At 40.1% G+C, this 25232-nt stretch overlaps 1 protein-coding gene across 1 annotated transcript in view; it reads left to right on the top strand.

Moving 5' to 3' along the window:
* OSBPL1A (oxysterol binding protein like 1A) overlaps window positions 1–22715 on the top strand; it is a 76844-nt gene extending 54129 nt beyond the window's left edge. The window contains 12 exon segments of the mRNA XM_049827333.1: window positions 1580–1736; window positions 6633–6708; window positions 8253–8387; window positions 8720–8817; window positions 9533–9715; window positions 10220–10327; window positions 10419–10508; window positions 10757–10883; window positions 14163–14279; window positions 15067–15190; window positions 17659–17749; window positions 21536–22715. Coding sequence (XP_049683290.1) covers window positions 1580–1736; window positions 6633–6708; window positions 8253–8387; window positions 8720–8817; window positions 9533–9715; window positions 10220–10327; window positions 10419–10508; window positions 10757–10883; window positions 14163–14279; window positions 15067–15190; window positions 17659–17749; window positions 21536–21638 — 1409 coding nt within the window. The 3' untranslated portion in view covers window positions 21639–22715.
* The last annotated feature ends 2517 nt before the right edge of the window (window positions 22716–25232 follow it).

Genomic DNA, 25232 nt, shown 5'->3' with positions numbered 1-25232 from the left:
TGTTATATATAGTACCGACCAAACTAATGATTTGATACATTATATCATAATTTGGCACAGAACTAGACTGACAAATTTGGGGAAACTTGTGAGAAGATTCTCTGGAGTGCCAGTCCACTTTTTTAACATACCCTCAGCACCAGCTGGCAGTTCTTTTCATTCCCTAGCAACTGGCTTAATTTCAGTACCGTCTTGTCAAGGATAGGGATGGATGTTTTCAATGAAAGGAAAGATCTCCTTTATGCTTCTAGATATCACTCTCTCTAGAGAGGATGGAGACGTAGCACAGCCCATCCATTCATCAGGATTTTGTCCTGTTCTTGACCCTTCTGTTAACTGGATGTAGTGGAAAGTCCTCTTGTCACTGTCCCCTTCATCAAAGCAACATATAGCTTACATGCTCTAGAGAAGCTACTGGCATAGTTTTTTAAGAAAAAACAAGAAAGCACCTGGCAAAGGACAGATCTGACTGATATTCATTTTGGATGGACTACTACTTAAGCAGGTTTTGATTACTAGTTTTGAATTAGAATCAGTGTGTGAGAGAATGACTAATCTTGCAATTATTTCTCTGGGTATTTGTAGCCAAGAGCAGTAGCATATGCTAAAAGAAGTACGTAGCAGGAATGGTGTCTACTACAGTTTGGGTTCACTTTTTTCAGAAGCAGTGAGGCTTGCATTAAACTGTTTACCATTCAGTGTTGTACCTGGTTTCTGCTGAAAGATTTCCCAAACAGGACAGAAACTGGTGTATCTTTACTTGTCTTGAGCTGCCCTTGCTTCCTGGAACTTGCAATTGGATAATCCTTCGACAATTTTGTCAGGTTTGAAAGAAAAATATGAAACAAAAATACAGCCTTTTGCCAAGAAATTTTTACTTTCTGATTTGGGGCAAGACTGTCCCTTCTCCAGAGCTGGTCAAGCACTACCTGACCAAAACACTGGTTGGAAATAAGGTGGTGTCGTTGATGTTGGGTTTAGTTTTAGATGTGATGTGAATTGTACCATTAACCTACCTTCCAGAGTACAAAGTTTATCTTACTGATTGGTGAGCTTATCACTTAGGATTTGCTGAGACTTACGTGGCTAATGTAATCCACTGCATACGATACCTCCTTCTGTTCTTTGATACTTGTTCAGTAAGTTGGGAAGTGGAAGTTGCTGAACAGCACCAAGTATCTAAGAATTGAGACCAAACTGAAATCTCGTATAGAAGGAGTCAATACTTGAATGTTAAGGTAACTGTTATTTAGTTAGGTAAGATACTGGCATCTCTGCGACACTGGCACTTGTCCTAAGTAAGTTGTAGTAGCTTCAGTTTAATAAAAATGTCAGATTTGGGCTCTGCTTGATAAAGGATTTTTAATGTACTGCGTTCTTGCTTATCATGTGATCTCTTTATATCTAGATACAGAGCTGCAGTGGTCTGTGGCAGTACTAGTTACTTACCAAATGGATGCTGTCATCAGGACACAGTAGCCTACTTAGGTTTCAGTTTTGTACAAAGAGGGAAGATCTGTTAGTGACTGAAGTCTAGCACAGGTGGTAGATTCATTAACATGCATCTGCTTTTTTGTAGATTCAGAATCTGAAAAATCATTAAGTGGGTTTGAAACAACAGCAGCCTACTCATTAGAGGACAGCATGGATTCAAAAGATACAATAACTTCAAGCGTGTCTGAAGAAAAGGTTTGTGGCAGTGGGGAGTCGCTGTCTAACGGAATCAAAAAACACAGGTAGGATGTTGCCCATTGTTAAGTTGTTATAATATGCATTAATAGTGAGTAAAGGACCACAGAAATCTCTTAAAAGGTAACTGTGAAAACTTCTAAAACTTTGTTAGGGATGATCAACAAGTAGTTGGTTGTGGTATGATTTTATAAAGGATATTATTCTAAGGCTACTATGCTCCTTTGTATCTTGTTTTTTGATGTTCAAATCTGAATAAGTAAAAATAAAATATAATGTCTATGTAAAAATGGACACACTTGGTTTTTAATAGAGCTTACTGAAATCTATGTGGATTTTAGTTCCTTCATGTATCTTTAATGATGTATGCTTCCTATTGCCTCTTTAATTTCCAGTCATTTGATCCTTCTGTTGGTATCAGGAATGAATGAAAAATATTGCTAGACTGGCATCAGAAACTCAAGTGTGAACAAAGGGAGTCTTATTTGAAAAGTCTCATCCATGTTTTATGTGCTTATTTTGTGTTGTCAAATGATCCATTTTTGTTTGTTTCCTTGCCGATAAAGGAGGACAATAGGTCTGGAGTTAATGGGATGTAATGGACACCACTATTCTCCAGTTTCAGTGAAAGGGCATTATAATGTTTGTGCTACAGATCAAGCCAGACTGCAGTGTGTTTCAAAAAGACTACTTTGGAAGTGTTTTGGATGTGCAGAATGATGATGGGGATACCAGATTTCTGTAAAAACAGGAAATTAATATTTAATTTTCCAGAGGCAAGCAAGACATGCTTTAATTACTTGGTATCTTAAATAGTTAAATTGCAGTGACTGTCGAAGTATGTGGTAATGTCAGAGACCTGATGTTTTAAGGTTTAACCTCTGCATGTATATCCCTCCCATACTAGGTAAAGACTAAGGCAAATGAGGGCTTGGGTGGAGTCACGGCGTGGTTTGGGAAGGTAACATAAAGCAGCTGACTAAGCGTGTTGCTCTGCACTCTTGTGCTGTTAGCAATGTGTTATTTATGGCCTTGGCTAAGTGCCTTTCCTAATTAGAGCAGGAAGTTCAGGGGTAGGAGGGAAGCACTAGGTGAAGGTGGACATCCAAACTGCATTCATTGCCTTGGAAACAATGAGGAGAAAGGAGGCAATTCATGTTCAACATGAAAATGATGATGTATGTTGACATGCATTGTCTTGAAGAGTTTTAACAGGAATTGATCTTCCGTTTACTATAAAGAAGAAATAACTTGAAGTTGCCATAACACTGCACTATGCTGTCAAAACTGTAGGGAGCAGGTGACTGGAGGAGCATTTAAGATCTGCTGGTTTTATAGAGGGGAAGGAAAAGTAATAAACAAGTACCTCTGTGTAAGTTGTTTCTCTTGGTTGTGTGTCTTTTAGTAATAAAGAGAGCATAGGATGTTGGACTAAAATGAGTAAGTTGGCTGGCTAATAATTTATTGCTAAAGAAAAGTGGAAACATCTGTTTTGCATATAGATAAAGTATGGTCATATTTTATGTGACTTAAATGGCTACAGAGCACATTCTAGCTTGAGCTGTACTGTCAAGATTTTTTTACCTGTCGCCTTGGTGACACATTGGGATTTGTCCACAAATACATTGATGCAAATTGTTTCTCCCTAGAGCTCAGCCAATTTAAATTTTACCTGCAAGAGAAACTTCTCAGGGGATGGGAGTTGTGTGGTGTTTTCTAGCCTCGTTTCTGAGGCTCTTGGTGGCAGCCATGTTTGGCCTGGTGCGAGTTCTGTTTGATGTGACTTCAGAACTGTGTTACCTACCTGGAGCTGCTGGCTCCATTTTGTGCCTGTCTTGGTTTTGAGGCTAGTTAGAGGGCATGTGGTTAAATACACATCACCTGTGATGCCACCTGTGTCCTTTTCAGAGCAGAAACCTTAACTTCTTGATGGTCTGCAGTGAGGGGATCAGAATGTTTTGATAGCACTTAATTCCATCCTTACACCTTTGGGTTTGCTATAACTTTTTTAACTTCTACTTGTGTTAACCACATGGAAACAAGTCACTTAGAGAATAGACCAGATTAATTTCTTTTGCTTAAAATCTTGATACCTTCCTGTAGTTCCTCAGATGAATAGAGGATCTGCAGCTGCACTGGGTTGCACATGAGAGTACCTAACACTGTTTAGCAGTCAATATAAATAAGACTATTTTCTGTCTTCATCTAGAAAACCTGACCTCTAATCTGCCTCTCTTATTTGAGTGGTGAGGTTTTTGCACAGGGCAGTGGAGGTCAGTTTTTGATGGGGAAGTGTGTATTTTGGTTTTGGAGATGTAGGAATAAATCTGTTGATTCCAAGGAATTAAACTGTTGGGATGTACATGTAAAGATAGGTGAAGCCAGTGCCACTTAGTCTTACTCTGATTTTTTTTTTTTAAAATGTAGTTTCCATCCTACTGATTGTTCATAGAGTATTTTGAGAGTGGACTTAATTTTTGAAAACTTTTTGAGAGAGGATTTGAGAGATAGTACATTAAATAATCTGGAAGCATTCAAATCACTTCTTTTTAAGAGGGAAATTTTTAACCTGAGCCAAACTTTAAAAAAAACCACAAAACAACAATTAAAAAACCCAGACACCCCCCCAGTAAAACACAAACCAAAAAAAGCCAAAACAAACAAACAAAACCCCCAGAAACCCTTGCACAAAAATGTTCTGTAATATCTGCCAATATCTAACATCCACTTGTTGCTGCTGTTTCCCTCTTATTGCTGAGTTTTTGTAGCCAGCAATGCAGTCAGAATGCAAACATGTTTGTGATTAGCTTTTTGGAAGCCAGGAGGTTATTTGGTCAGGTTTACATGAAGAGCAAGCTGAACATGCTTTTTTTCACATCACGTCTCCTTCCCCACAGCATTGCTGTAGTAGTTGATCTACTATAGATAATGCTTTGGACAAATGTTTTTGTTTAAGTGAATGATCTTAAATACATCTTATCTGTTCTATTGCACAGAAATTCCAGCAGATGTTTTTTGTCACTTAAAGCTAAAATTAACTTCCTGAGTTGTTTCTAAAATTGACATCTGGAAGGAAATTTTTGCATTCACAAACCTTTCCCTTAATCACAGGGAGTATGTCAAGGTTAGTAGGCCTCAAGTCTTGGCTGCCTGTCATTTTTCCACATGTCCTTACTTATCCCTGGGATCTTTCTTTGTGGCTTAAAACTGCTTTGTTTCTTCAGTATGTGTGTTGCATGGAGAAAAGAACTGACTCCCATATCAAGTTTGGCTGATACAGGTAAAAAATATGGATGAAGGCAGAAACTGAATGCCAACTTCAAGTAATTAAACCAATTGAACTGAGGGACAGGTTAACTTTAATGAAAAGGTATGTTTTAATACGTAAGAAAAGCAATCCCTGTGTATACTTCAGCAAACTAGAGGCATGTGCGTTTTACATGGAGAAGGGCTTACTTAAATACAAACACGTGCTCTGCTAACTGCCTTCGTTAAAGAATACACAGAAAAAATAAGTAAGCACTACAAATGAAGATAAAACTGAATACTTGGTAGACACTGTCCTCTCCTGGACATTTGTATCAAAGCATCCACAGAAGTATTTTATACTTATATTATTCAAGATGATCTGTTTCACTAAATATTTTTTTATCAGTGGAAAATCAGAATAGGGAGTGAGTGATACCATGTTAGTCAGTTAAAATAAATCGCCCTACCAACTCATCCCCTGCATGGGAGCTAAGTAAAACGAGTCAGTCTTGGGCTACTTGCTAACAAAACATAGTTTGGTACCGTGAGGAGTTCAGGCATATGACTAGGTTTTTGATTGGGTGGGGCATGTTGTATTTTAAGGAGCATTTTTTGGTTTTGTTCTTTCTGAAAACCGAAGCATCAGCCCTGGTAAAGGTGTTTCAGTAGCAGGTAAGTATGGGATGTAACACAGCAAGTAGGGCTACTGAAACTAACAACTTAGCCTGAATACTTTTTTTTTTTTTTACCCTCCCTGGCAATGTTTCTGTTTATCAAAAAAGTGGGGTGGAGGAGGCAGCTACAGCCTGTTCACACTCTCTAAAAAAGATATTGCTTTTAGCTATTTTGAGGGGGAGATAAGACCTTCTTGGTTAGGAGAGCAACATGAACATTTAGACAGTTAACTGAACTTTGAAACTCATATAGTTCCTGCAGTTTGAGTGAGCTGTAGCCAAACATGAATTTTAGTGTTGTTGTGGACAAAGGGCTTTGATCTATATTAATGCCTTTCTATAAGTAAATTGGATTAAGAGTTGAGCTGGTCAGTAGCACTAACAAAACTGAACAAAATCTGTGCCTGATTTCTCATGAAGCTGAGAAGTACAGGCTGTATTACATAGCCTAAGTGTTGGTCTTGAAAGTATGTTTTAAGACTTGCCTCAGGATATGTCAGCCCTGTGTAGAACATACTGCTGTGTTTTCTGTTAATGATGCTGCTTTTTCTGTTGTTCCTGAGGGCTGATTTTAATATAGGCAATAAATGTGATGGCCCTTCATTGTCAGTACACAGGTGACTAGCAAAAAAACTCCCACTGTCTAACCCTCAAATCTGTTCAGACATAGTGAACGTACATATGTACCTACTTGGAAAGAACTTACTTTTTCTCACAAAGACACAACTAAATATCTTAACGGTGCCACTATGAAAACACTGGTCTGATAACTGATGTAGAAATCCTCTTCCACTGCTCTTAGGCAAAATGAAGGGAATGGTTGTGGTTCTGGAGAAGTTCAGGTTTCTGTGCAGGTAAAACAGTTTAAGTGCTTCAAAGCAGCACCGTCGTTCCCCCTTAGTTTTTAATTTAAAAATTGGAAAACTGTTACTTTCAAAAAAGAGTATTTAGTATTCTTAGTCATGGTTGGTAATGGAAAACTTTTCTTACTTCTGCTTTCTTCCCTGTTCCTTTCCACAGAACAAGCTTGCCATCTCCGATGTTTTCCAGAAATGACTTCAGTATCTGGAGTATCTTAAGAAAATGCATTGGAATGGTAGGTAATCAGAAAGCTATGATAAAAGATGTGAAGTTATTGTTTCATTTGAAGCCCAAATGAACATTTGTTGGGGAGAGGGATTTTTTTTTTTCTTTTTAAATTTGCTGTTTGAGCTTTATTTGCTTTCACAACTCGAGAAGGTAGGGCTTGGTCAAAGCAATATTCCTTCAGTAAAAGCATTTTTTCTTGATTTTAACCCTTAAAGTACTTTGTGGTAGCAAAATTTTTTTTACTTTGTGGAAAAAAAAAAACAAAACCAAAAAACCAACTACTTTAATTTTGCTCTTCTCCCTTCCCCTTAGTATCTCCGTCTTTCCCCCTTCCCCATGGTGTCACTGGCCAGATGGTGACCAGATCAGAGGTTAGCTGGTTGCCACCTAATCTGCTTCCAGCTAAGAGTGAATTGAGAAGAGTTCTCTCCATTAGATCCTGCAATAGGCTGAAAGTACTTACTGCTGATAAACTTCTGTCTGCCTGTAACAGTAGCCTACAAAAGGGAATGTGTGTGTGTGTTTAGGTGCTGTTGTTTTCTCCTCCTCCCCTTGCTGTAGTTAGAAACAGCACCAAGCAATGAGATGTGAAAATGCTGGGGAATGCCTGTATCAGCACTTCCAAGTCTCCTGAGTTGCTGTGAAGCACCTGAGGCTTCTTACAGTTGCTTTAGCGGAAAAGTGTTATAACCTTAAAATACAAAGAACAGACTGAAAGCCTGTCTTGCATAAGGTGCGTGCAGGAAAAAAAATGCATAAACGTCTTAATTCTGCTTTGTAGAAGTTGCTGCAGGAAAGTTGCAGTTGGGGGAGGGGTGGAACTTGGAGCGGATTGTACTGAAGCGTCTGCCAAAGCTTTTAGTGCCAGATGCTGCTATTATGGTTAAGAACAGTGCTGTTTACTGCGCACATTGCTAGTGGTCATACTATATGCTTTTAATTTGCTACTGGAGGCAGTTTAAAACATTGCTATGCTATGCATTCAGAGGGCAGGGCATGCTTTTTAAAAATGTGAAGGAGAATAAACAGCATCAAAACTGTAGGACTTCTTTTAAATTTTTATTCCTGTTACAAAAATTCCTTTTTTCTTCAGAGTACAGAATCCCTGTTTTTATTCCTGTGCCACCATGTTTCCCTGTCTTTTCTCATCCTCCTCCCCCCACCTGCCTCCAAAAAAGATAATATGTTTAAGTAATTAGATGGCCTATATCTATTTTAAGAGTAATAAATAACTTAGTCTTTCAAAGGGTCCTTAATACATCATTCCATTGTTTCATCTCACCTTCTTAATGCATTTGTTGATAGGAAGTTTGTTTGTTTGGTTTTCTTTTTGTTTTACAAGTAGCCTTAACGTCAACATAGATAGGCTTATCAAGCTCATAAGGGATGTACAGGGTTTTTTCCTTTTAGCGTTAGCGGAGCCAGGTCAAGCACATTGCATTAGCACTAAGAGCATCATTTATTTTTGTAATAAGCCAATTACACTTGGGTTACTGCAGGCCAGTGTATCTAATCATTTGGTTTTTAACACCAATTTCATTTGTGCATCAGGAGTTGTCAAAGATCACAATGCCGGTTATATTCAATGAGCCACTGAGCTTTCTGCAGCGACTTACAGAGTATATGGAGCATACATACCTCATCCACAAAGCCAGCTCACTTTCCAGCACAACTGAGCGAATGCAGGTACTTCGAGTGTGGTAATTTGTGCTAGTTCTTGATGAATGCGTTGGGATTTTTTTCTTCATAGTCTCATTGTAGGAGGAACTGCTGTAATTTGCTGCATGTCGGATTCTCTTATTCATTAACCAATTTTGCTTATCTATGAAAATGTTTTGCTTTTCCTGAGGTTTGCTTTTTTTAGCCTTTTGGTGAAAACTGTTTATTCCCCTGCCTTGCAAACAGAACTTTGCTAAGCATTTTCAGAACAATCATTATGTAATACCATGACTGCTGTTGATACTTGATAAAGACTAAAATCCAGGATATTAACTGTGTAGTCTTACTCTTTTGAATAGTGTGTTGCTGCATTTGCTGTGTCTGCTGTAGCCTCACAGTGGGAACGTACAGGGAAGCCGTTCAACCCGTTGCTTGGAGAGACATATGAGTTGATCAGGTAATGAACAGAGATGCACTGGAGACTGGTATTCTGTGTAACTGATGTTTTGTTAGACTTGCCAGGTGGCTTGCAGACTGCTCTTCAGCTTGTAAGATTCCACCTGTTCTCCTAGCAGCTGCTGGAGGTGCTTGCAATGCATGTTGGTGTTTCCCTTCCAGTGAAGGGAAACTACTTAACTTTTCAACTTGGAGAAGGCAAATGAAATTTGCCAGGCTTAAAAGCAAGTTTTATTTACAAAAATGACTTTTTTTTCTGAAGCCTTCTGAATAAAAAGATGCATGGTACATAAAGGAGGTGTTAGAATTGTAATATTCATTAAATGAGTGTCCAGAATACAAATAGGCAATGTTAGTCTGTTAGTGTGCAGCTGCACCTAGGGCAAATTTTCCTCTCGGGTGAGGTTTTGGTCTGTGTTTATGCAAAAGTTTAAGAAAGAGGTCACTATCAAAAGTAAATATATTGGATGATCAGATTTGGTAGTTCTTGTTACCTTTTTTACCTTTTTACATTATGTCCTCAGTTATTTAGAATGAGGATGTTCTACGATTAGTTGATGTGTCTTTTTGTATTATCCTCGGGTTTTAACTAACTCTTGCACTGAGTACAGCAACTAAGCATGGGTCCAATCATCTGTTTCACCCTGGGGAAAAGAACTGCAACTTCACTACACTTGATATGTAGATACATGCTTTTGGTTATCTTTATTTTGCAGAGATGATCTTGGATTTAGACTTCTCTCAGAGCAAGTTAGCCATCATCCACCAATCAGTGCTTTCTATGCTGAAGGGTTAAATAATGATTTTGTGTTTCATGGATCAATTTATCCTAAGCTCAAATTCTGGGGCAAGAGTGTGGAAGCAGAACCAAAAGGCACAATGACTTTGGAGCTTCTTGAGTAAGTTGATAAGTAGTAATTGCATAGGCACAGTGGCCACATCCATGATGATTAGTGTGCATTAGAGTCTCATGGCTTAGGAATGGACATGTCTAATACCCACATCCTAATGTTTGATGGCAGATTGCTTTGTGGGGAGGAAGGGATCAGAAGATGAAAGGAACTGCCATCAGTTCTCCTAATATACTGCATACTAATAGTAGCAGTAGTTGGGGCTTGTGTCTCTATGTTCTGCAGATGCCTGGACGTCAGTCCTACTAAGACTAGCACACTTGCGTCCTGTTGGCTTTCCTCATGTCATTCAGTGCTAACAGTGACTGCACTGAAGTTGCTTTTTTAAGGAATTGATAAAATCAGTAGCAATAGATTAATAAATTTCTTGGGTTTCCTGACTTATTGCCATGTCCATTTCAAGACTTGGTGTGATTTATAGATGATGGCTTGTTGCAGGAGTGACATCTGGTACAAAGATATAGTATTTTAATTTTTATTCCCCTCCCTTAGACACAGTGAAGCCTACACATGGACAAATCCTACGTGCTGTGTGCATAACATTATTGTGGGCAAACTTTGGATTGAGCAGTATGGAAATGTGGAAATAACTAACCATAAGTAAGTTAAGAGTGCGAGTGCTTTCACTTTCTGCAAGTTTGAAGAGGAAAAGCATTTGGAAGTAATTAGTGCCCTCTTTTTCTGCCTTTAGAACTGGTGAAAAGTGTGTACTGAGCTTCAAGCCCTGCGGCCTCTTTGGGAAGGAGTTGCACAAAGTTGAAGGCTACATTCAGGATAAAAGGTAACAGCGTCATTCCTAATAGGAGACAAATGGCTGCCCACTGTTTCTGATGGGAGCTGTAGAACTGAATGCCTTTAACATAGTCTGTCAAGAGTGTGAACCTGCAACAGCAAGGTTGTGAATTGTGCAGTGCCAATAATGGAGTTTTAAGAGTTGCTCTCAGAAGTTCTTCTTTCAAATATTTTTGTCTGAAATGATGAAACAAATCTCTTAAAGGTCCTTTGTAAACTTAGGGTTTTTTTTGACAGCAAAAAGAAACTCTGTGCGCTGTATGGGAAGTGGACTGAATGTTTGTACAGTGTTGACCCAGCTACATTTGAAGCTTACAAAAAAAATGACAAGAAAAGTGCAGAAGAGAAGAAAAGCAGTAAACAGGTATTAATCATGTAAAGAGGTGGTATCTCATAAAGCATGATAAGACAGCTAAATATTTTAGTAGCCTTTAAAAGCATTAAAATTTCTTTTCACTTAGCCTCCCTTTCCTAGTAGGATACAGAACAGATTGGATGAGTACAAGCATTAAGGGATAAAATGCTTTCTCTCTCAAGTATTTGCATTCAAGCTTCCCAAAACTTGGAGTGATCTAAATACTGGCTGGTTCATTAACTGCCTCTTCCTCCCAAGTCACACAGAAGAAATAGCATATCCATTAGTTGGACCATGGTTCTGATCTTATATGATAACATTTATATTCTAATAGAAAGATTTGGACTCCTAAAGGCAGGGGAGACTGTTTCTTATCTTGATAGAAGTTTTTACAAGGAATTTTTGTACTGCTTTCTATTAACTTTTCACAACCATAGAAATGCTTGTGCTTTTTATCTCCACAACTGCATTTTTACTTTACTTCTGGAAAAAAACTCATTTTTAATTCTTCCAGATTTCTGGTCAGCAATATGCTTTTTTTTTATTAAGGTGAATGGTGATGGTCACAACATACAGCTTGAAGAAGAGCAACTACTCAGATAGTAGCTTACAACGGGGATTGTTCCCCTTTGGTGACTGAAGCCGGATTTTCTGTTGGTTTAAGTGTTGGTAGTTTTTATACTTAAGAAAAAGAGACAGAGAAATCTGAAAGCAGTTGTTCCTGTGCAGGTTCACATTGTTGCTGTATCTGAGATTGTTCCAGTGCTTCTCATCAGGAGAGTGCTAAAGTGCTGGGGATTACTGCTTCTCTTTGAGTCTGACCCTGTGAGCTCTAGAGAGAAGGAGCAAAGAAAAACGTACCCTGTGTCTTTGTTCAGCTACCACTTTGCATTTTCCAACGGTGCTTAAGATGAGACGATCCTTGCTTTTCTCTTCAAAATAAAGCATCCTGTTGCACAAAGCTCAAGCTGTAATGTTGCTCTGACTCTAGAAAAGCATGTTTTTTCTACTCATTTCACAGAACTCGTTGAGTGTAGAAAACTGAAAGCTTTGTAATGCACACTATGAATCAGATAGTCTTTGTTGAGTATGTGTTCCCACTGCCCCCTTGTGTTTGAGGAATTGATATTGTTTATGGGTTTTGAGCATCTAGGTGAGCCAAGTCTCATCAATAATGTCTGGGTGTGTTTTGTCCCTTCATGGTAGTAAAGGATTCATTCAGGCGTGAAAGTACATGGTCTTCCAAACTTGTCCTAATTAGAATTTTCAGATTTATTTAGTTGTTTTCCAGCTGTTCGTTCATCCTGCATTGCTACTAATGAAGAATCACTTCTGTTTCCCTTTAGGGTACCTGCTTGGATGCAAATCCTTTTGCAAATTGCCCCAGATTTTCACCTGAATCCCTTTGATTTTTATAGGGATAAAACTTAAGGAAAAACAGTTTTGCAGGGAGCTAGACAAGCCTTCATGTATGCAAAGGTGATATTTTACCAACATCAGAAGAGTTGTAGTAGTCCTGGGGTTAGACCAGGATGATCCTGCTCTGAATAAACTAGAGCCTTTTTTAATCAAGGTGAAGCATTTCATGCAGAATTTTCAGTGCAAATACATGGAAGAACATAATGTAAGGCAACAGCAACTGCCCTCATATCTGCCTTGTTTTCAGACACCAGAGGTGTTGCTTTGGCAAAGTCTGTTACTACCCTCCTAGCAATATACTGAGAGGCTGAGTAGCGCTGAGCATATAATATACATCATTGTGGCAAGAGAACATGAAGATCCACTTTTTATCTAGTTCTTTGTAATTCTTATACCATTTTTAAGATAATGTATCCAACAAGGCACAAATTGCAGTGTGTATTGTAGCCTTTCTATAAAAGTTGGTTTGGAGCCTGACAGTCTGGTATTGAAGTGTCTTTGTTTTGATATGAGGATATCTTTCTGATCTGCTCTGCTTCAGATTCCCAATTTCTGCAAGATTTATCAGTGTACTTTTAAAGGACAGAATGACAGGTTGCCAACACGGTTCAGATGTAGTCAGCTATAAAAGCCCTGGTTATCTTCCTAATAGCTGAAGGACTGAACCTGGTCTGCATGCTGTTCTGGTCACTTTGCAACCTGTTCATTATTAAAAGCACTGTACCCAAGTGCTCCACAGTGAAACAGAATCCTGTTCTTTCTAATTTTCTTGGAGGCATTACACATGAATCATCTCAGAGGACAAATGAGTGCAGTTTGGGTACTGGCTTTTTTTGCACTAAAACATCAGTCTCTATTATCTGACGCAGTCATCAGAGAGCAAATCTTATTAGCAGGAGGATTAAAGCTGTTGGCATGTAGCCAAACTATTTAAAGCATTAGAGCATTAGTTGCGTTTAAGTTCAGCTTTACTCTCCAGTGGTCTCTGAAACGTGTTGCTGTTTTTAGCTGTGATAGTTTTCTTGGGAGAGCCATATTCATCATCTAGCTGGCTTTAGTTCAGTATTGTAACATACGCTTATGTGGCGGAATTAATGTCAGCAGCATTGGACCCCAGCTGCTTTAAAGCTGTGCATAAAAAGGGTGGTGGTTTAGAACTAGTTCAGGTCACATATACAGTGTGTCCACCAGTTATTCTTTACTGCCCTGGTAACCCTGGATGGAGTTTTTCCCTTTCTAGGAAAACCATTTCACAGTGCTGTGGCTGCAGCTGCCTCAGGCCATACATGTCAGCCTTCATGGGATACCCTTCCCAGAAGAAGTGGCTAATCTAGGATATTCATTTAACATTTGCAGTTTTCCATTTCAGTGGTGTAGTGGTCAATGGAAAGGAAAGGTTCCTCTGAGCAAAGAGCAGTAGCGAAGGGCTTTGTTGTGCGCAGACTGAAGACAGCCATTTGCATTATGTGCTGGCATTTCTTTGATGTGGAAGGATAAGGAATGTGACTCTATTCTTCAACTTTAGTGAAGCAGTAATGGAGTTAAATATCAGGCTTGTGTTTGAGGAAACAGGACATCTCTGTGGTGGAAGTACTGACATTTCTTAACACATGAACATCCAGATTATACCTATGAAGATGTTGATGCAAGAAACGGTTAGTAGTCTTCCATTGGCAGGGAATTGGGAGTGTGTATGCTATGTCAATGCTGTTACCTTTCTTGACAAGTGTCTAGAAAATTTCTTTGTTGGTGAAATTATTTACTTTTGGTCAGGGAAATAATTTTATGTAAATTCCAGTGTTGGAATGAATGGGTGTAAATGGTTTATGACTCCACAGAACTCCTCTTTGCTTTGTGTGCTGCCTTTAGATGGGCAATACTGAGGAACCAGATGAGATGCCTTTGCCAGACTCTGAGAGTGTGTATGTTATTCCTGGAAGTATTTTGCTATGGAAGATAACTCCAAGACCTCCAAATTCAGCACAGGTCAGCTATGCTTCTGCTTATTGAAAATGTGTGCTATCCTATTGTTCTGTATGTTCAGCACAAAGCAAATGCATTTGTTGTCTTTTTCATTAACAAGTCTAGATTTGCCTGTTCATTGCAACAAACTTTTCCACTACAATTTTAACTCTCTGTGAGGTTGGAGGGATAACTGCCACAGGCATGACTCTAGAGTTAGTGGAATTTCTGTGGAAAATGGGATGCTTCATGTAGCTAGTACCCAGTATGGGGGCTTTCCCCACCTCTTCTCTCCACCCTGCTTCCACCACTGAGGCACCTACCTTGTGAGAAATCTCTTCTGAAGGGCTTTATTAGAGGGCAGACACTTCTAGAAGACGCAAAGCCTGTGTAGCATGTGTTGGTATGTGAAGGGCTGTGGAGGTGGAGAGCCAGTGGGTGGAATACAAGAGTATGTGTGCAACTGGAAAGACAAAGAATTGGACCAAGAAAAGGTGCCCTCAGTGGGTTAATCAAGGGGGAAATCTCTCTACAGAGATAGGGAAATACCAGTAGGACTGGAAAGAGAAGATGAGAGTAGTAGTGCACTGAGTAATTGGATGCTGGCCTGCTTAAACAGAAACACCAAGGATCACCTACACTTTGCCTGACAGTATGGTTTTGCTGGTATCTTGAGTATTCCTGTCTTGAGTGATTAAATAATAAAAAAGCACTTGGATGGTTTTTTTTAGACAGCAGCTTTCTTGTGTATGAAGACTAGCAGCTAGAGACATCATAAAGTCACCTTTTTATCTTTGTCTCTGAATTTCAGATGTATAATTTTACTAGCTTTGCTATGGCTTTGAATGAGTTGGACAAAGAAATGGAGAGTGTAATTCCCAAAACTGACTGCCGGCTACGACCAGATATCAGAGCCATGGAAAATGGAGAAATAGGTAACTTCAGCTCTTGGCAAAGATGGTTTTATTTTTTTGTTAAAACTGAAGGACAGTGTAAAAAAAAAAAAAAAAAAGGAAATTCCACATTCAAGTTGTTAGATGAACTGTTAGAGTAAGTAGCTACCCATAAAGATACATTCCTCCATGCTTCAAGACAGTTAACTCTTTAATGCAGCTTTCTGCATGTTGTGGTATGCTTCTAGTGAAAGGTATGTCACCCACCTGTACTGGTTCTGGTTGGGATGGAGTTAATTTTCTTCATAGCAAGCCCATATATGATGCTGTGTTTTAGATTGGTGCCCAAAGCAGTGTTGATAACACATCAGTGTTTTAGCTGTTGCTGAACATTTGCACAGTGGTAAGGCCTTCTTTGTTTTTGTGGTGGGCAAGAGGCTGGGAGAGGACACAGCCAGGACAGCTGACCCAAACTGACAAAAGAGATATTCCATACCATATAACATCATGCTCAGCAATAAATTGTGTGTCAGGGGTAAGTAGCTGTTGCTTGGAGACTGGCTGGATACAGATCTGCTGGTGGAAGGTAGTAAGTGATTGCCTTTGCATCACTTTTTCCTCCTTTTTTTCTTTCCCTTCATGTATTAAACTGTCTTTACCTTGACCCATGAGGTTTTTTTGCTTTTGCTCTTTGATTCTCTCCCCTAATCCACTGAGGTGGATGGGAGTGAACAAGTGGCTTGTGGGTGCTTAGTTTCTGGCCAGAAACCCACCACACGACCAACTTGCTTATGTTCTTCCATATAAGCAAGAATCTTAAACTTCATTATGCTATGCTTTTTCTTTAGTTTTAGGCCCTCTGCTGGGCTCCGTAGTCAAGCCCTATAATTGGAAACTTGTCTAAGGAGACAGTCTCTGAGCAAGGAAGTATTTGTGAACTTTCCAGTTTTCTGTTTCCATCAGCCAGATGCAAAATGAGTATTTTGATGTGCCAATTCTGAGAAATGCAGTCAAAACTCTTTAAGTGAAACTGCAATGCCAAAAAGTATATTTGATGCAAAATTGTTTTTCACTGGGAATCAAACACTTCTGTTGTCCTAAAATAGTGAACTAGAAATACATTATGAGACTTTCAGTGAGTAGAAATAGTGTGCTTTTTAGAAACCTCATAGAGATTGTTACTGTGATGCCATAGAGTGAAAAGTGTCTTTTAGTCCTCTGACATGTGACTTGGTGTTAAATACTTCAATATGGTGTGGAACAGCCTTCCCTGGCCCTGTTTTGCTCCTTTTTCTTTGGAATTTTGTGTATTAAAGCAAGATGGCCAGGTTTGTAGACTAAAAGCATGGGAGCTCTTGCTTTCTCTGGATTGCTAAGTGATTGGGGTAAATCATGACACCACTGATTCAGCTTCACCTATGTAACAATGCAATGACTGTGACTATTTCTGATAAACAGTCTGAGATCTAGGTATTAAAAACAGTGACATGGGCATAATGCAATGCAGTTGTGTGGTTTTGTTTTGTTTTTTTTCTTGGCTGCCACTTCTTGGAGGATTTTAGAAGATCAGTGAATTCCCACAACTGGTCTTTCCTGCCTGTACAATTCTTTTGTGGCCATTAGGATGGACATACTTGATTCATAGCGTTCCCAGTAATTTGTCTGTCTAAACTTGAAGTGCAAATAACTATGGTGTTGGCAACAGACCATATTCCTTAACTATACTAACAGCATAAAGTTTGTCTAGCAGATAGACTGGTAATATGCAGTGTGTTAGTAGCTGGTAGGGTAACTGGGAACGGCTGCCAGTCTTCCAAAAATTATTCTCTCAACTACTTCCTTCTAAGATGTTTATAAAATGGGTTTTGAGGATTCAAGTATGAAAGAGATCACCTTCCACCTTATCTGCTTCTTGCTCTGACTTACTCTTCAGATGTTCTGACCATCCTTTCTGCCAAACAGAAGCAACTGTTCTGCTTCTTTAGGACCATGACCCGTGCTACCTTAGTGCATTAACAAAAAATGAAGGGATGCTGCAGAGAGACAATGCTTTGTGGTTTGGAAATGCGTATTCCAATCTCCTATTGATCAGGAACTAAGCACTAGTAACAACTTAGCCCAAACCTTAACAAGAAGTAGGTGGCCAGACTTCTGAAATAAATCCAGAATATCTTAATCAGTTTCCCTACTGAAATAAATTTGAGGTATGCCATCTCCCCTAGCTCACATTTGCTGTCATGTAAACACATTTTCAGGGTCCTTAGGCCATGGATAAACATGTATTTAGTAGTCTTAAAGACTGGAGTTCCACTGGCTGATCCTGTGCCACAGGTGGCCTGGCTTCGCTGTTAGACTAAACCAGAAGCTCTTCTGTGTTATGTAGAATGCTTTTTAAATGGACAGCTTTTACTATTTCCCTTATTTGCTGGGTCAGCTAGACTAATGTTCCTGTCTTATATTACACTTTAACATCATCTGTATTTTTATTTGTGTATTTTTATTCCTTCAAGATCTAGCTAGTGAAGAAAAGAAGAGGCTAGAAGAAAAACAAAGGACTGCCCGCAAAAATCGTTCAAAGTCAGAGGAAGACTGGAAGACGAGGTTAGTGTGCTTGCCTCTGTGTGTATTTGTGTAGTTATATAAAAGGTTTTGAACATTGAGGTTAACTGCCAGTCCATGCCGGTAATGTGCAGTGTTGTGTGAGCATGAAGAACTGACATCATCAGGTTTGGTAATGCCACTGTTGTATTTGCAGACTTTGTCCCTGCAGGCTATAGTGCTTCCAGAGAGAAGTGTCAGGCTTGGTCTCAGTTCCTTCCCTTTCACTGCTTGCAAACCCATATGCAAATACAAACTGTGTTGCCTTTTCTGAGCACCTCTGGGTTGTGACACAAAGATGATGTTGCCACTGGTAGCTGCTTGTAAGGACTGTTGTTGCTGATTAATTTGTAATTGCCTCAAATTTGCACGCTTGGCCAAAGAGAGGAGGAAATGCTTCTTCCAGTGAACTTGGGAGCTTATTGCCCATGACTTCTCAGATCAGTTTCTGTGTGCTGGCAATACTGTATTCCCACTGCATAGTTATTCTCAAAGTTGGAGAAATTACTTTTTCACCTAGATATCCAAGTAATTTTTTTCCTTTCTGAGAGGGTTAACAACTACAAAAGTTAGAAGAGCTAAGGGAAAGGTTAGCTTACAAGGGATCTGCCAGGATATTTTGTTTTGGTTTGGTTTGTTGTTTGGTTGGTTTGGTTTTTTTACTGTAAGATGAGAGGGGTCACTTGGGAGCTCTTACACACAAGCTAAGTAGAAACCGTGAAAACATGACCAAATGAAGCCAGTTTGACCAGACAAGGTATATTTAAAAGTATAGTAATAAACTGGCAGTCTCTTCACAGAAAAAAAAATATGGTAGGACTAAACTCTCTAAAAGTAAGCAAGCTTCATCTCCCTATCAACTAGCTGTTAATACACCCAGACACTGCAGATTAAATATCTTTAAAATGTCTGTTTGTAACTATAAATCACTTTTTTCTTTTTTTTCAAATGAAGTCACCCATCATCCCAGAGTCCCAGGTTTGGACATGTCTGCCTTTGTCTTTTTCCTGTGCCTGCCTTCCTGAAGTGTTTGGGTTTGTTTACCCTGAGACTGGTAGAAAATAACATCTTTGTAATGCTTCCAAGTAAATGTGTTAAGTGCTGGACAGCCTTGCACCTCCATCTTCCTTTCCTGAATTCAGAGTGGTTCTAGCTCTCACCAAGTGTTTCAAAGCAAGGGATAGTTATATTGTGTTCTTCAGGTGCCTGAAGTAGCTTAAGGTGTAGCTCAAAGCACCTGAGGTTGGTATTGGAAATTGGGGAATTCCCAGGGGAAAACTCAGAGCAGTGTTTTTTGGGGTGTATAATTAGCACAGACACCACTCAGAAGGTTCTTCAGCTGCTGTTGTGCAGGTACTGTAGATCCACTCAGCACTTGCCTGGGATATCCTTTATGAACTCTTTTCCAGGATGTTCTAAAGCTTTGGCAGAAAAATCCTAGTGTCTGATCTCTTTAGTAGGAATGTCAAGTGTGACTGCCTCCAAAGGATGAACATAAAGTGTGTAGGAAGAGTTGTGCTTTGGGGGAAAAAAATGCATACTGTGAAGGGAAACTCTCCTACCTGTTCCCAGAAGATCAACTGTAGGTCTTAATCTGCAGTGTAATATAAACTCTGATGTGAACTACTGCAGTTTCCTTGCCGCAGAAAAGCTGGCTTCTTATGTTGTCTAGCAGAGTTCTTCCCTCATAAGACAATTCTCGAAAGTGCCTAGTGATGCTTTTTAAATTATTTTTGAATCCACTTTAGAAGTGGGGTCTTGGTGTTTCTGGAGAAGTGATTCATGTTGAACATTGATGTTTTAGAGACTGACCAGTTGTCTTAAGCCTTGAGTAAAAGACTAGTTCTGTTCTGAAACTCAGCAGTGGTCTGTTGCTTTTGATGAAAATTGGTCCCCTCCTTCCCCCGTCACTTGCCTGGCTAGATTAGCGGATTGCTTTAGGTCTCCTATGTCTCTCAAACTTGGTTTTTCCCATTGCCTTTCCCCTTCCTATTGAAGCAGGTGGTCACTGGAGGGAGGGGCATATTGTCCTGACCTGTACAAGTGTTGAAGGTACACTAGTGAGGTATTGGGTGGTAGAATTCTTTGTTCTGAGTGATGAGGTAACTGTGCTTATAGCCCTGCCTCTCAGCAAATGCTTGGCTTTGTGCTCTGGAATGAGCTGCTATTACCTGTGAACTAGGAGGAGAACTAGGCACACCTGCAAATGCAGTTCAGAATTCAGTTACTTCAGAATAGCTGACTCATCCTATGTGGAGGTGATGCAGTACTGAACGATGTACAGTACCAGGGGTGAAAGACTTCTATCTTCTCTTGACTTCAGTTCACCTAACCAGGACAGCAGGATAACCACTGAAGTGTTCAACTGTTCAGTTTACCACTGTGAACGTGGTACAAGGCATTTCTTCTGATACGCATCTCAGATCTTTTGAGCCAAGCAAGACTTGCCTGTTAGCTGCCCTGCTTTGTAACATGACACTGCAATACTGGTGGTCTTTATGCTTTTGCTTTTTAAAGAGATCAAGTCATATTTGGTCTGAATGTGCTTTAATTTCTCTTCTGAGACCTTATGGTATCCTAGAAGGGAAGAGCTGAGTTAAAATGGGCTGCCTTGCACAGGCATGATTTACTTGAGTGTGTTTGCTGCAGTGAGGCATATAAAGGAAAAACTGGCTTTTGTGGCCCGTGAGGAGGTGAAAAGAAGCTGTGGAGGATATTAACCATAGAAACAGCATCTAGCAAGCTGACTTGTGCGATAAACACGGCTTGGCAAAATACAGGAAGAAGTTAAAATGCTAGAGGTCTGGTACTGTGCAGTGCATGCTTTTGAAGCATAGGATTGAGTAATTGGGCCCAAACAGAAAGCGGAGTTTGGCAACAGGCTGCAGGATTGCCAGAAGCGGGTGTGGGAGAAAGGACAAGCTTCTGTGCCATGATGGTTTGACAGGGTTGTGCTCATCACTGGGGGATATGTGCCAGTAGCATGGCCTTGTAAGTGCACCTTACTTTACAGATGGGTAGCCCCCCACCAAAAGGTTATATACACATGCATGTGCAGTCTGTGCATGTGTGTATACACAGTGCGTCCAGATTAGGTAGGGAGGGGAGAGGGAGGGAAAGAAATAAGGTGCTGAACTTCAGCGTTCCCAGCAACAACCAGCTTAGCAAAAGCTTGCAAGTTATTTAATGCAGACAGAATCAGCTTTCTGGCCATTCAGATTATCCCCCCAGTGCTAACAGTGTAATGTAACACAGTTAAATTGTAATAAGCCAGGACTTTTTCTGCAGCCCGTGGGTGATTCTTCATCCACACTGAGGGGAGCTGCCACACTTGTTCTGAGTTAAGTGCATTGCAAAACAAGGCTTTAAAAAACAAGGGGAAATCTAGATCCTGGGGAAATAATGTTTTTCTGTTTTCAGGACTGCAGTGCTTGTGGTGTTTATGTGTCTTGCAAAAACTGTTACTGCTTATGCATGCCAAAGTGATTGTTCACAACTGCTTTGAAGTAAAACTGTACCTGTCCTTTTTATGTGATAGTCTTGACTTCTTCAAGTGACAAAATACTGGTGTCAGTCATTTCACTTAGGAGACGTTTAAGCAGTGTGGCAAATGGAAAGATCTAGCCATGGAAGATGACCTGAAATTCACTTAAGGATTTAAAACCAAGAGGGCTCCTGCAATCACAGTAATTTGAACAGTAAACTGCTGAAGAGGCAGCAAAGCAGTTCTGAACTTCCATAAAAGTGTATGTTAATAGCTTCACTAACATATGGTATGTTTCCTTGCAGATGGTTCCACCAAGGCCCCAATCCCTATACTGGTACGCAGGACTGGCTTTATTCTGGCAACTACTGGGACAGAAACTACTTTAACTTGCCTGATATTTATTAAAATGCAATAAGGAGCCTGTGACTGATACAAATAAGTCTTAATCTGTTTTAATGTTTTCCCTCATTTTACTTATTTCCTGAAGAAACTGACATGTTATCAAACAGAATATTAAGCATCTCCACAGTAAATCTGGTGGTACATGATCTTCAGTCTCATAGGTAGGGGAGTAATTTTTCTGGGTGATGGTGGGTCCTGTGTGGACAAACTAAGTCGCCGTGGTTTTGAGCTGCCCTGTTTGCTGAATACACCTATATTAGGTTGTGGTGTATGAGGAAAGAACACCTTCAGCTGTTCTGTGAATACTTTCTTTCATAGCTATCATTGGCCCAAGTAAAACTGGTTTTATTTATTGTGACATGGGAATGTTTAAAAGCACACACAGTAATTGCAATATTCTGTTCTTAAATGAAGAAGGGTGTGTCACTTTTGTAAAGATGTAATTTTTCATAAAGTGACTTTTCTTTTACTAAAGTAACTCCCTTGATTCCTGAGCTCTGGTTGGAGATTCCAGAAGTGTTCCCATCTCTGGAGCATTAATGCAGTTGTTTAAGCTGGTGACATTACTCAGAGGTATTTATTCAATGTTTTGTGCAGTGTGTTTTGAATTTTGCTCTCCTGTTTTGCTACCTACCTTATGGTTTAAGGAATTAAGAGCCATTTAAACATCTACAGATTTGAACTGCACACTAGTAACAGGTTTTAAAAGAATCTGTTCCATGCACTAGAAGTTCTGTTGCCCAGCGCCACTGCAAGGAGGCAAGAACCTAATCAGTCCAGGACCTGGTGGAATGTGGTGGGAGGCAAAGGACCTGTGTCTGTACTGTGCAAATTCCCTAGGAGGAAGTCTTGTGCATTTCAAAGATAGTACAGCACCTCAGTGAGGCTTCCTGTGCACAGCTGCTTTTACCCCTTTTCAGTGGGGTGCATTCAATCTTAAAGTGTAAGTTTATATTGAACTGTGTACAGAGCTTCTAGAGGGCAAGCTGCTCTTTGTACAATATTTTAACTGCTGTCTGGAGGTTAGTGTTAATTGAATAATTTAATTGCTACTAAATAAAGGCTTCAAAACTTCTTGCATGTAGTCTAAAGTGAGTGGTGTTTGACAGTGCTGACCCTTTCTGAGCAAGCTTACTCCAAAAGCTTCTGCAATGAAGTTGTAGTGTGCATCCCTGTGCTTCAGGGACTTCTTTTCCCCTAAGCAGGAAGAGTCTGCTTATGGGAGAGTGGGGATGGCTGGGGACCTGAGAACTTCCTCCTTGAATGTGCAGTGAGGCTGCAGCTCTAGCCTTGAGGGTGGACTACTGAAACCATTAGTAAGGCAATTGAGATGCTTTCTATTTTTATTCTATGCACTACTAGAATTACCCAGGTAGTGATGCTGAGACATATTTGCATAGATAAGGGAATGCCTTTTCTTTGGGAGCCTTTCACATGAGGGCCCAGTTCTCACAGTGACCTGTAGATGCAGAAGTTGAGTATTGTCTGCACTGGTCTCCTGGAAGTCTCATCTCCGCACTCAAGCCTCTACTCTAGCCAGCATTTCTTGAAGTCTGTCTTAATTCCTGTGCAACTTAAGGTATGAGTCTGAGAGCTGTAGAAACAGTCTAGCTGTTGGGTCAGTGCTTCAGCAGGTCACACAGCACTGAACAGTCAGTGCTAGGAAAACCAAAACATTTAGTTCCTGCCTGCCCACCCAGGTTCAAGAGGGGGAAACCTCTACCTATCAACCACTGTTTTGAGTGACTTGTTTCGTAACAATTTTTTTTTTTCTAGACCTATTCATATACTTCAGGAGTCTGACATATTTAAGTGACCATAGCTGTAGTTGCAAAACCTCTAAAGCAGAATAGATGTACTTTTTCTTAACCCCTTCCTTGAAGCATAACTTCAGCTGTCCTCCTTGATAAACCTGTAGTTTGAGTGAATTGACAATGTGTGAGAATAACTCCCTCCTCAAGGTGAAAGTATGACTGTCTTCTTGCTCCTTATACTTGTGTACACTTCTTTCTTGGAGTGTAACCCCAGCAGTATGGGCTATACCTGGTTACACTGAACTAACTTTGGCTCTGTATGTAATCTGTCAGTATCATTGGGGCTTATGTATCAGCATGTTAGCACAGTGAAGAAGCGGGGCCACTCACAGCTGCAGCAGATGTGTCTCTGTGGTCAGAATTCACAGAAAGTTAACATTGAGGCTGTTGTGCTGTGCTAGGAAAGTATAAAATGCTTGGGAACGCAGTTCTAATTGCTGACTTTTTGAGCATTTGCATTAAGTTTTTCTTGGTTTATTACTATGTAATCTCCGTTCCTCCTGACCTCTTCCTGAACTCCACACAGTCTCTCTTCTCAACCTGTTTAAAAAATAACATGAACTCAGTTGAAAGTGTGCAGCAAGAACTACTCTAATTGCTATCTAAATGCACTCTAATATGAGGTATTTTGCCACATTCTGAATATTACAAAAATGCTAAAAGTTCAGGCTGCAGGCATAAAGATGTGTATAAATGTGAGATTAGAAACTTGGTTACTTTAGACTAAAACCAGAGCAAGACTAGTACTACTCATTGCAAGTGTAACAAGCAGAGGAAGGCATTGGGTCTGTTATGCATGAGTAGTTTAACCACTGGTCTTAAACCTTTTTTATTTTGAAAAGGGTTAAATTAAGCTTTTAGTACTAAAATCCAAACAGTGGCATCTCCCTATGCAAGACCCATGCAAGAAGCAAGCTCACTTATTCATAACCCTGCTCTGGGAATGGGGCATGATGTAATGGTAATCCATCCTGCAGTACCCTAACCTTCTGCAAGAGCATTTATACCTGTGTGCTTATCACCAGCTGGTGGGCCTTTCTTTGCAGACATCACATCATCCAGAGGGATGGCAACTGAGAAAACATTGGGTGTGTGCAGCTTCGCCTCAGTTTCCTCTGCAGAATTAGAATTTGGGCTTGCCAGATCTGTTTCCTCATCAACTGGCCTGGCGACTGGGACTGGGACTGTAGTGAATCTCTTGGCATCTGCATCTTGCTGTGCAAAGACAGCATGGCTAGGAATAGGTTTCCAGTCCTGTGTGTTCTGCACATTAGAGCCCACTAAAATGAAAGGTGGAGCATTTCCCATCTTGCTTTCTTCTTGCATCACATAAATTGGGGCAGATAATTTTGACAGCTGACCACATTGTTGATCTTTCCCCCTGGAAAGATTAGGGGTTGCCTGGGAATGAGGAACACCAGGTCCAGCAGGAGGAAGGGAGGGTGGTGATTTTTGACCTTGTCTCAAGTCAGTTAGGCAATAGAGGGTCCACACATTAGAATGGGGTGGTGGCTGTCCTGCTTCACTTGATGCCATGGCTACAAAGATAAAAATAAGAGTGCTGGTATCAGGACCAGTGACCTCCAGTCATAATGTAAATCCTTACATCTAAAACAAACATACGTACACTTGGCAAAAGCAAGCATGTTAGAGAAGGGAGCTGGGATAGCAGACACTGTTTGGTAGGTGGCTGACAAACAGCTGCAGCCTAGAAAAAGTTAAACTATTTATGGTCAGAGCAGAGGCTCTTCTGGGTAAGCATTTGTCTCATATTTCTGAAACT

The sequence above is a fragment of the Accipiter gentilis genome, chromosome 2 (genome assembly GCF_929443795.1).
Source record: "Accipiter gentilis chromosome 2, bAccGen1.1, whole genome shotgun sequence".
Lineage (NCBI taxonomy): Eukaryota > Metazoa > Chordata > Aves > Accipitriformes > Accipitridae > Astur > Astur gentilis.
The sequence above is the reverse complement of the archived record's forward strand: the minus strand, read 5'-3'. Positions and strand labels throughout refer to the sequence as shown.